General features: G+C 46.5%; 1 protein-coding gene across 6 annotated transcripts in view; it reads left to right on the top strand.

Moving 5' to 3' along the window:
* Window positions 1-12367, top strand: part of LOC112560811 (transcription factor SOX-6-like) — a 245536-nt gene that overhangs the window by 183624 nt on the left and 49545 nt on the right. For all 6 annotated transcript variants that reach the window (XM_025232876.1, XM_025232872.1, XM_025232871.1 and 3 more), the window contains one exon: window positions 10677-10734. In XM_025232876.1, coding sequence (XP_025088661.1) covers window positions 10677-10734 — 58 coding nt within the window. The remainder of the gene's footprint in view (window positions 1-10676; window positions 10735-12367) is intronic.

The following is a 12367-nucleotide window of genomic DNA, read 5'->3' as shown; positions in this document are numbered from 1 at the left end:
TTGTTCGTGGGACATCACGACAGATGGTTTTCTCAAGGTGGGGGGTGAGGGTGGAGGAAAGTTGCTAACAGTTCAGAACTAGAGAAATGTAAGCCTCGTTTCCAGTTCCTGGTGAGGCACAGGCGACACCTGTTCCAGGCATTTGCTGGGCAGTCTGGCGGGCGAGATGTCTTTTCTTGTATTAACTTTCAGGCTATAACAGCAAAAGTTGGTCGACACAGGGACATCACAGAAAGCGGGTAAATGGATAATGTCAAAATAAATAAATGGAGCAAGAGTCAGCGTGAGACCAATTTCAATTTTTTGCCTCTTTTTTAATGATTTTTTTTTATTGTTTAGTCTTTCTGTTTTGCTCTTAAAATATATTTATCCTCAAACACTCAGATTTTTACAGAGATCAGCATCACTTCAGGCATAATACCAGAATGTATCGACATCAATGTAAATAAATAATCAGTATACCTATCAGTTATCTGATAGACAAATAATCAAAGTAGAATGTACAAATCTATGTTTACAACTTATTAAAAAAATACTAATGTAATCTGTCTATCACACAAACACTTTTTCTTTCGCTCTCTCTCTCACACGCATACAAGGCAAGCGTCTTGTCACCGTTGTTATAAAGCGGCATTCAGATCCTGCAGATGGCGACTGACCTCTGAGGTCAAAGTTATAAAACGGTTGCAAGGAGGTCACCAGATAAAGTCTATTGTGCTGTATGTAAGCGATATCCACTGGGTGTAGACACCAGTTATTAACTACAGAGACTTGGCGCTCGCCCACAACCACCAACCTCCGCCATGACATCGTCCTGTCCAGCCCTGCATTCAGACCCCAGCTTTCAGTCGCCATTCCCCTCCAACATACAAACGCCGCCATCTTGTACACGTGGCAGACCTGCACGTGAGCGGTGCTCAGCTGCCGAGTGCTACTCACGCCCCCTATCGGCGTACGGGTGCAAGAGAGAGAGGGTAACCCCACTCAACGGGACCCGTGCCCAACGCGGGAAAGTTCATCTGGGAGCTGATTGGGCCAGATGGCCTGGACCTTGGATAATCCGACTTCCACACACACTCCCTGTGATGACAAGGCCTCATTCATCCCACAAGCCTCAAAGAATGCACGCGCTTCTTCCTCCCTCCCCTGCAAACCACCAGCACTCCCCCACTCCGTGTATCTCAGTGCATACCACGGAGAACTACTTTATCGGATGAACACGTGTACCTGTAGGTGGTGATTGTACAAGCGTGTCGGCAGCTGCTTGATGAAAGGATTCAGGAGAAAAAAGCTTTTCTTTGCTGTTAGTGCAAGCCAAGCTAGGTCAGTGAGAAGCAAGGAACACGTGAGAAATGTTATTGCAAAAGTTCTCCGTACTTTATTTTGGATGTCGGATAGAAAGTTTAGATAATATTACACGTGAGTATCTCACATCTTGGTAAGCTAGTCAGACGCATTTCTTATATGAACAGTCAGAATCATGTGTCCTGGGTTCAGAACTCGTCTCGGGCATAATGTTCTTTCTATGCATGTGACATGTTTGCTTTGCCTTGATAATAGTCTTAGTCACATACTTGACAGAAAACATCATCCTCACTATCTCACTTGTTTGCTGGAGGCGCAACGGTTAGTCAAAAACAGTGAGGGTTGGATGTCCTGGGTTCAGTTCTCGTCTCGGGGTCGCTGTTTTTTCTCTGCATGTGGCATCTGTTTACAGGGCCTTGCCGTGATGTGAATGTAGTTGCTGGCGGCGTCAAACATCAATTCTTCTCCCCACCACCTCACTCGTTTGCTACCTCGCTCGCTCTCTCCATACCTTCAAAAAATCTGATTTATCTGCGGTTATTTCGGTGACGTATGCTCCTGCATATTACTACCCGCCCGTTTGACTGCACGTCACTTACCTCCTCTGTGTACATACAATCTCTACTTTATTTCTTGATTATGCTTTTGCACTCCCGTCTTTTAAAAAAAGTCGGTAATTACCTCTTCTAGTCCTCGCCTTGTCGTTGAGATAACAACCCATCCTGTGCACCTGATGTTTGCAGTCGCTTGATAAATATAAATTTCTGCGTGTGTCCTTCAGTGCTCTCTCTACCTCCACAATCGATAAGGTGTTGTTTTATTGAACACCTGGGAGGCTGGTGATAGCATCTACAATGCTGCGCAGTGCAACGGCAGCGGCTTTGTCAGGGTCAGCACCGCCATCTTAACTCCAGACACGATTATCGTGCAATCAGGGTGGGTGTGGGGTGGATTGGAGGGTTGGTGGATGGGGGAGGGTGCCATCTTCAGGTGCCTTATCTTTTCTGGGTGCCCTCGGTGTTGATAGGTGAGGCAGACTGTTGCTGAGCACGGGCAGTGCTTGCATCGGGGTGGACGTATCCAGACTTGCATTCTGGTCTCTCTGTGTGTGTGTGTTTATGCCAAGCTTATCTGTTTATTCCTAGCAAACGAAAAAAATCGCTTTTAATTTTCTATATGGTTTAAAATAAATTTAGCCGCTATGGACTATGTGATACTGAGTAGGATGTGAAAATATCATGTTTGCAAGTTTCAAAACACTGAGCACATATCAAAGAGTTCCAACTTCATTTTAAACACGTGCACACATTTTTTCTCTCTCTTTCTCTCTCTATCTCTCCCCCTCTCTCTCTCTCTCTCCCACACACGCATGTACAGACCAGATAGGTGAACCACTAAACAGAAAAGGCAATATTGTCACCGCCAGGAACAACATAAATAAATAAAAATAATGGACCCGTAGCTCACCCGTATACCACCCTGAATTAACCTTAATGGAAATCCTTACCACTGTGTGGTCAATCGAAACCCATTTACCTCATCGGCCTAAACTCTTTGATGATAAAAACACCAAACAAACATCGCTGGCGGACGTGTGGTCCCCCGTGTCAGTAAATCGTATCAGATAACAAGTCCGTGTGAAGCCACTTTCTTGGGAGTAGAGACCGGGGGTAGCTGCTAGTCCCTCTCCTCGTCTCATTGTTTGTGTGCGTGCAGTTCATATTTCTGTAGGAGGGGAGTGTTCTCACCCACCCCACACTCACTGTTCTCTCTCTGTTAGTGTAAGTGTCAACAAGAGTTTTGTCTTGCAGCCAAGCTCCATTTCAGTGATAAGCAAGTGGACGAAGATGCATTATCGTGTCATCACAATTTGTTTGTGCTGCAACTCCTTTTTAGCAGGCACCACAAAAGCTTATCATCTTCGCAGGGGGGTTTATTACTATTATTTTGTTAATTTTTATTTTATCGAGGAGCTAGAGCAGGCGATGATGTAGTCGCTTTGCCAGACACGAGGGCTGTCTCCACCCCTTGGTGCACCATCCTCCCTCATGTTAGTGTTTGTTGTTGTAGACTAACACTGACTACCCTGGCGATAACCCCCCGAGTCTCTTATTCTCAGAACTCAGAGCAAGACATGTCACTAAAATTTGTTTGTTTTTTTTTTCTGAACGAGACTGAACGGGTCCGGTATGGTCAACAATGGGGTATCTGTTTCTTACAAAATGATAACCCTGGAATATTCTGGTACATCTGTGTGTACTTTTTTTCAACATAGGATTGACTGTTCTCGTTTGAGAATGCATGGGTTTGGGGGGCAGGGGGTTCTGGGGATGAAACAGCTACTTCTGCGTCTACCCAGCTCCCCCCAACGTCTACCCAGCTCCATTGACAGACCAGTTTATCTGGACATCAGCTAGTACCAGCAAATACTGCATGGATGATGATGACTACCTCTAAAGACAGAAGGACCTGAGGTCTGTTTAGCTGTCATTTATTGTGAGGGAAGAAACGTACAGCCTGTACAGGGAGAGAAGGAGAGAGGAGGGACAAGGGAAAGAAGGAGGGAGGAGAGATACAGGAGGCGGGACGGTCGGGGTAGGTGGGGCGGAGTGGGAGATATCATTGTAGTCGGGTGAAGGAGGGTGAAGAGTGAGATCATTTCACTGTCAGATTCTAATACGAGACAGTGTTCTGACCCAAACGCCCTTAATTTATCTTGACACTTTTAATAGTTTCCAACACAAACACATTCCAAACTGCACGTGTCATTACACGTTCTCACCGTCGCGGACACACTGGCAAACACACATACGTTCATGTAAGAGTCTGAGAGAGAGAGACTGTGTGTGGATGCATGTGTGTGTGTAAAGATAAAGACGGGGGCAGGAAAGAGAACTTATCATCTACCGAGGACTATCTCTATACAAATATCTAAATAAATACACTCGTGTGTGTAAGAGAGTCTCTCTCTCAGTTCATCAACAAAGACAAACCTGTTGGACTATTTGTTTGTTCGTGAGTGTATCAACACCTTGTCCTCATGAATGACATCAACCCTGGGAAATAATTTTACAATCAGAAACTGAGATACTTCCCTCTCGGTTTTTCCACTGATGGGATGTTTCTCGGGTATTTCACTCCTTTTGAACGAGGGTTGGCAAGGGATGGGAGTTGATGAGGGTCGGGGAGGGGGCTACGCAAATAACAAAAGTGACGTCACACAACAGGGTTATCTCCCCGTCCTTCATTACCCCATCGTCAGCTTTATTTACACCATTATCGCAAAGTGTGTTTGAAAGCAGGAAGTGAGAAGGTGAAAGGTGCCGGCGCATGCGTGGTCTTTTGTATTAGACAGAATACAGTAATTCAAGAGCAGTTTGTTGTTTGATAGAAGGACCAGTGTTATCGCCCGAAATGGCGAATAATGGACAATTATGTAAGGGAGAAAAAAAGAGGACGAATAACAGGTCCGTTATCAGTAAAAAACTTCCTGCTCGTGTCGCAACAGTCATTACCTTTCTTCCCCCGGCTGAGCTGGCGATAAAGTGGCTCATATTTGGACACAAAATAGTCCCTATCACAACACGGCCAGTCTCAATGGTGTGAAAACGTGCCACGATAGTCGCTACCTCCTTCCACTTCACCCTTCTCTCTCACACACACACACGCACAATCACACTCACACATAGACACACTCAGCATGCACGTCACATTAAAAATACACATGAAAAAACAGAGATAAGGGGACAAAAAAAGAGATAAAATATTGAGAATAAGAGAGAATGTCAGAAGGGAAAAATAGACAGAGAGAAAAAAATGGAAATGACATTTTGAAAACAGAAGTGAATGAGTGTGTGTGTGTATGAGAGAGAGAGACTCTGACCCCAGTGTTACAACATTTCAGTCGTTATTCCATTTCAAACTTTGCCACCTTTCGCAGACTTCTGGGAGCAGTGGACGGGTGGGGAGGTCGGGTGGGGATGGTGGAGGATCCCAAACCATATGCTGACGAAAACAATGAAGCGATTCTTGGCGAACAATGGTTCAGCCTGTTGATCTCATACTTCGCATTGTTCTCGGTAATCGCGTTTATCTTTGGAGACAAAGTCAGACGCAAATGTTTGCCGTTAAGAACAGGGTGGGGAGGGAGCGAGAAAAGGCCGACATTATTCTCTGATAACTATCTACAGGCTGGTTTGTTCGCCTGTCCGCCAAACTGTGATGTTTGAGTCGATTGTTGCCAGTCGCGTGGTGTGGGGTGTGGGGAGGCAGCTTTGCATTGTTACCTCCCTTTTTAGAAAAAGAAGAAGAAAAGGTTGGTGTTTAATGAGTTAATGAGTGGGAGCCGTGGTTGTGGTTTAAAGTGAGCGGCGCTTGAACTGCTGGCGGAGGCTGGTGCTAGACAGGGGAGGCGACCCTAGCAGCGCCTGGTGTGGTGGTGGTGTCGGTGGTGTTGGGACAGGCGACGTCACCTTGTGTAGCCTTGTAGCTCAGGTGTTGTTGATATTTCGAACATTTATTTACCTTTGGGCATTTCTTTCAATATCTCTCTCGGCTTGTTCTTCCTCAAGAATCCACCTTCTACTTCCACTCCAATACTTCTCAGGGTGGTGATACCTCCCTGTACATTCATTTCATTTCTTTGTACCCGGAGGTACTTAAATACCACAATCAAAGGACAAAGAGAGAGAAAGAAAGAATCTTTGCATTGTAGAAACCTGTCGAGAAGGAATCTTTGCATTGTAGAAACCTGTCGAGTTTATGGACAGTCCACCAAGAATCCATCCTCCAAGGCGGAGCTGCTGTTGTTGAGTGGCCCAATCCCACTCTTGGTTTCCTGTACGGCACCGTGCCTTGATGGCGGTGGGGTAGGTGGGCTTTAAACTTCATTAAAGTGACAGACATAGGGAAGGAGAGACGAACGGTGGGGTGGGGATGGGAAATGGAGGGAAAGCTCAGAAGTAAGGGAAGCGCTCGCTGAAAGGTTGGATTGTGAAAGAGTGTATTCGTCTGCCCGCTGCCAGCTGGCTTTTGTTAGAGAGAGAGAAGTTCTGTGGAGAAGACGAGAAGAAACAGAGGAAGTTTTAAAAAAAAATTTTTTTTTAAGAACAACAGGAAGTGATATATTACAATGGATTTTACTTTCAATTTAAGAGTCTGCTCCCGCTCGGGAAGGAATGCTTTAAAAGATAGCCTTTTGTACACACATGCGTTTCATTAAGTGCCAAGCCTCTCCGTCTTGCATCCTTAATGAGAGCGCTTGCCACAGTATTGTGTTTTCCTCCCGCCCGCCGGTTACAAGCAGGAACCGCCTGCGCTACAAAATGAACTCCGCTGTGACCAATTATATAAGGTCATGCTACTGCTCACCCTCCCGACTCTCCTCCTCCCTTTCTCCCCCCAACTCACTCAGTCCTTCTCTCTCTCCGACGAGCCGTTGTCAGTTTGAGGGAGGTGTTTCAACCAATATGTCTTCCGCGTTATCTCTTTTGCACACATCAGTTCCTTGTGTGGAGAACAGACAGGCTCTTCATCCTGCTCTCTCACTCCGTGCGTGAAGCAGCCGAAAAGAGAAGTTATGAGTAAAGATTTGGCCAAAAAAAAGCTTTTCCTATTTTTTATTATCATTTTCATTTGTTTTAATCCCCCTCTTAGCACTCTACCCGTCTTGTCTTCGCCGTTTCCAGCCAGGCAGAGCTCAGCGGGGTTGGGCAACGGAGGATGTATGGATGTTCTTTCTAAGTTCCTGTTGTCTCCCATCACTCCGAATAGAGGAGAACTTGAAGCCTGCTTAATTTTTGCTAACTGCTCGAGTCAACAGAGAGAAATGAGGGAAGGGGTGTTTTTTTCGATTTTTCTTCCTTCGTTGTCTTCTTGCCTTGAAGTATTTCCAGCTGGTCGTCTTGCTCAGACAAATGTTCCGATCTCAGGTCTTGTGTCATTTTTGGCGAGCCAAGACCGTTCGAGGATGAAAGAAAGAGAGGAAGAAAAGTGAGAGAGAGAGGAAAGAAAAAAAAAGGGAAAAAGAGAAGAAAAGAGGCCCACACCTGCGCCTCACTTTCACGGCCCACATTGAGGGCGGTGGGCGTCTGTTGCGCAAACCTGTGTTAGCCGTCGGGTGGTGAGCGGCTTTCAGGCCTCGCATTTCTCTCACATTTCGCCTCTTCGTAACAACAGCATGTCTGCAAATTTGAAAACGGGAGTCGGTTTCGCAGGGGAAACAATTGACAGTTTAATGCCTTGCTGGGAGTAGCAGGCGTCCAGGTGGGGCGGCAGAAACCCAGCTACCCGGTAAGACAGGGGTAGAGGCGTAAATCTTTGACATGAAGACGTTATTAGAGAGGAAGGGGAGGCAAGTCTGCGTGTGTCGGGGGCTTGACTAAGCAACCGGTTACAAACAAACAACACATATGTTTCTGTGCAGATCTCCCTAACAGTAATAAAGATCAGTATTGCAATCTATTATTTTTTTCTGGGTTTTTTTTTCACATCCTTTATATTCTGTCTCGATATTAGTACCTTATCTCCATGTCTAGGTGTGGTCTGTGGATACATTACTTAAGGCGCTTACCTAATTTCCTTCACATAATTTCAATAAAGAAGCTCACGTTGCTAACAACACCACAGCCACGCATGCGCAGACAGGTCTTTCAATATGTCACACCAGCCAGCGAGCAGCCAGCGCCCCGACTGTCGGCTGCCACACGGTCCTGATGGCTGGAGTGAACGCTCGTCACGAAGCAACATTAACTGCGGAAGCACAAGCACGCGCATTCGTCTTCACGCACTTTACAGCAACTGGCGCTGGCAGCAGCAGCAGCAGCAACAGCCGCAGCATAAACGAAGAGCCTGCTTAGGATGTGACGTAATGTGACGTAACGGAAGTACTCCCACGCGCGCTCCGCATCGCGATCATTCATCGTTCGCCGAACAGGGGCAGGCTGGGGGGATGGATAGCCGAGGCTTTCGAGAGTGGGGAGGGGTGTGTGGGGAGGATATCGACTTTTTTTTTTTTGTTAGTAAGGGGGGAAGAAGGATGTTGGCGCTCTCTTCTGGCTTGCAATGGCTCGAGTCTTTTGAGAATAAGCCGGCGTGCCTGAGCAAACAGCAAATAGTTTTGAGTTTTTGAAAAGTAAATGAAGAAAATTGTGGAGTTGGGCCCTCAGGGGAGCTCGAGCCAAGCTAGCAGACAGATAGATATCATACAACGATCTATTTTATTAATAGTCGTGTTTGTTGCGAGGCAGAAGTTTTATTTTCCTTTTTTATTTTCACGGTTTGGGGGGTAGGTGGTGAGAAAGTGTGAAATGAAAGAAAAATGTGTGAAAGTATCACAGATTGTAAATGAACCAACATCTACATACATAAATACGTACATACGAGCGTGTGGGCGCGCTTGGGGTCATCGTCTACTGTAGACACCGACGCGAGGATTAATTCTTGGATGGGTTGGCAGCACATCAAGGGCGACAACAATGAGAGTGATTTCCCTTTTTACAGCTTTCAGCGGGCCGCCTTTGGATGCTTGGGGACCGCGAAGACACGAGCGGAAATTCATATTTGCATTTACTTCTGTTCCTGTTCGTCTGTCTGGTGCATCATTCATTAGGCCGCCCATTGATTTTGCCCCTCCCCTTCCCTTCCCCTACCCACCTTCCCCTGAAAGAAGTAGGAGGGAGTGAGGAACGCAACAAAAACATAGACCCTCTGTCAAAATTGTTGCATAGAAATTGAGTTTTGCAAGCAGCGGGCCTGAGATTTCTTTGTGGTCTCTTTCAATATTGCATTCCTCCGCACAGAGCTCGACGGCTGGAGGCGATATAATGGAACAAACTTTGGACCTCGCTGCCTCTGACAATTGTTGTTTGCAGACCTCGAAAGTCGCGCCACGCGTTCCATTTCCTGCGCCAGATTTGGCTTTTATTTCCTTTCATCAGACTCCATTTTCTTGGGCTGTTACTATAGATTTTCTCTGGCGTCCAAAGACGCGGCCCCTGTATGGGCCCGTGTGCCCGTTTCTGACACTAATGGCCACAAGGATGGGCCGCCACACAATCAGACGCTCTGGAATATTTCGAAGTTCCCCACCAGCCCGCGAAAAACGTATTGTCCTCTGTGGATCCAAATGGGTGCGAGGAGGCAAATCCGTCTGTTTTTTGACCCTCTCCCCCATCCACCTCTCGCTTTCTCTCTCTCTCTGTCACATTTTCTTTTTTTTTCGTTTTTTTTTTCTCTCTCTCTCGCTCGCCTGCTGTCTTCAAGACCTGGGAGGATGTGGAGGAGGAAGAGATGGGTAAGGGGGAAGAGAGAGGCCAAGACAGGCTGGCGATGGCAGGCATCACTTCGTTTGTCCCCGGCTTTTCTTCCATCTTTGGTCCACTAGCCACGTGTTGATGCCAGCCTTGCCCAAATGCCAGTGACTCAGTGCTTCTTTTGTGTTGCTTGGGGGAACTCTGATCAAAATTCACCCAAGTCGAAACAGAACCAAGTGCCAGTCCTTTTCTCCTCCACCCCACCCACCCACGTCGCGTCCCCTCTCCTCCACCCCACCCCCCCACTAACCCCGATGCTAAGAGGTTAGGGGAAGGGGCAAGAGCCCCGGGGAGATGGGGTAGGGATGGGGGTGGAGGGGCGAGTTGGGAGGGGGAGAGTGTCGTTGTCTGAGTGCCAGGGATAAGAGCTGGGGAGTGCGTCAAAGAAATCGAGATTTTGGCGAAACACGGGGATTGCAGTTTGTCTGACCCTTTTCTTTTTTTCTCTCTCGCCACGCAAAGAATGAATATCTCTCTTCTCTTTTTCTCTTTCTTTTCTTCTTCTTCTTCTTAGCCTAGGGCTGTCTGTCTGAAAGTTGTATTTGTTCGATCTGACGTTTCCTATGGTTAGAATTATCCCCATTTCTATACGCTGCCTGTCGCGCGGGGCCCGTAATCCAGCGACCGGCCACTAACACAACATTGTGCGCCTTCTTTGAGGACCATTCCCTCTTCCGTCTTCGTGGATGTCCTCGGTGTTAATGGCGCCCCTTCCTGTCCTTTTGTCTGAAGATGCTATAGTCCATGAAGTAATGAAGTTTGTATGCCATTCGGAGACAGTAGCTTTATTGAATTAAAATACTTATTTTACTATGTTCATTACTTTTTATGTATTTTTATGCTTTTTCTTCTTCTTGTTCTTCAGCATCATCATCATCATGTCGTCTTTCACGCTTTCTCATCTTCTTTTATTATATTTTCTTCTTTTTCCTACTTCCTGAGCAGTTTGCTCACCACTGGTTTTTTTCTATTTTCTTCCTCGTAGTTTGGTCCTTTCGTGTTCCTAAATATTGACCTCTCATCCGTTGCTGATCTTGCATTTGATTTTTATGTGGGCAGGATACAAGAACCCCTTCGACTACAAGCCCTACGCCCAAGCCTTCGTTGACAACAGCAGGTAGGAAAATATTTCTTGCGCTCATTTTGTACCCTGTCCTCTTATTTATATATTTTTATCGACATTTATCAATCCCTCATAGTCGCAACTTGTGGCGAGATTTGTTGGGACAAAGACTGCGGAAAAGATGGCGAAGTTTACCTGACACATTTCACAGGGTGGTTGCCGTGAGGTCAGTGTAGGACGATCAAGCTTGTTGTCTTCATGTGTGTCACGTGGCTTTGACCAGATGGACCCCTGGTACCTCTTTGATGACCTGGCAGGCAGGAGAGCTCTGTAACCGTCCTCTCGAAGTGCCCATCCTTGGCACTCTTCTCTCACTAAGCTGTGGACATGGCTGCAGCTGCACCACAAAAAGATGTTGTTGGGGAAATGGTGAGCCAGCGAGGACGCCTCCCGTCCATTGGCACATTGTCTCCATTGACTTCTTCATCTTGAACCACTGTTGCTGCTTTTGCTGCTGATGGACATAGCTCCCAGCCAGTCACAATAAAAACAAAAAAATCCAGGACGCCCGTGAAAAGTGGGCGAAAGCTCGGAATGGGCAATAAATTAGATTTTTTGCGAACGGAGAAAAGCGGGTAACAGGTCATCGGGTGCAAGGACAAACCACGACATTGATCTTGTCTCTCAAACTCCAACAGTTGTGTCCCTTTGTAATGTTATTGTTTATTACTTTTTTTGCCGGTAGCTTTTCGTGTATTGTACTAATGAATTTCTCTCCCTCCCTGTCTGTATGTCTCTCTGTCTGTCTGTCTGTCTGTCACTCGTATATTATTTTATCACGATGCTGGGATTCATGAGTATCAAGTGGCAGGAAAGAATCCGACTCCACCCACATTTTTATTTCTTCTATTTCCCTTACCAGTCCTCGTGTTCTCGATGTGTATTGTTGTTGCTGCTGGGTTGTTTTGGTTGCGAATATACCGCGGAGTTACACAATAGTGTTATTTACAGAGTTTAATAGACGCAGTATGTTTCCACAAGAGGCCGGAAAGTTAGAGCAGCAGACCTTGACAGTGCTTCTGATGTCTAGTGCGCGAGCACGTGTTGTCGTGTCTACATCACGTGAACAGCAGCCAGCTCCGAACTCAGAAAGATGGACATTAGTGTCCGAACAACAGGAACCAGAGCCGCTATTACAGCTAGAATACTCTTCCTTCATTGTCCATATCTCTGTCCAGTCTCTGATTAGGAACCGTTATCATGAAGCAGACATACATCCTCACCCCCAGGCTTTGCTTTACCTCAGCTCAGTACCCAGAGAGAACTAGAAGGGTGCATGCATACACTGGATTCGATACCCGCTACAGTTGACAGCTGGGTACCTGACTATAGTGTTCGGGAAGGTAAGTTCCCCTCGAGAAAAACTGGGATCTCTCTTAATTTCCCGACAACTGCAAGGTCACGTGACTGTCTTTTACCTATTCTGTTTGCTTTTCCTTTTTTTTTTCCTTACCCTTTTCCATCCCCCGATGTTGTGTGTTGGAGAAGGGAGATCAGCGGAGTCTTGGTTTGTTCACGTATCCCGAATTCATCGGCACACTTGGCCGAGGCTAACACCGCAATGTCGCCGTTGTCTCTTGGTGCCAGCGAGAGCGGCCCCAACTGTCAAAGGACCAAAAGAGACAAG

The sequence above is a fragment of the Pomacea canaliculata genome, linkage group LG3, assembly GCF_003073045.1.
Source record: "Pomacea canaliculata isolate SZHN2017 linkage group LG3, ASM307304v1, whole genome shotgun sequence".
NCBI lineage: Eukaryota > Metazoa > Mollusca > Gastropoda > Architaenioglossa > Ampullariidae > Pomacea > Pomacea canaliculata.
Note: the sequence above shows the minus strand (reverse complement) of the source record. Positions and strands in the feature narration are given on the sequence as shown.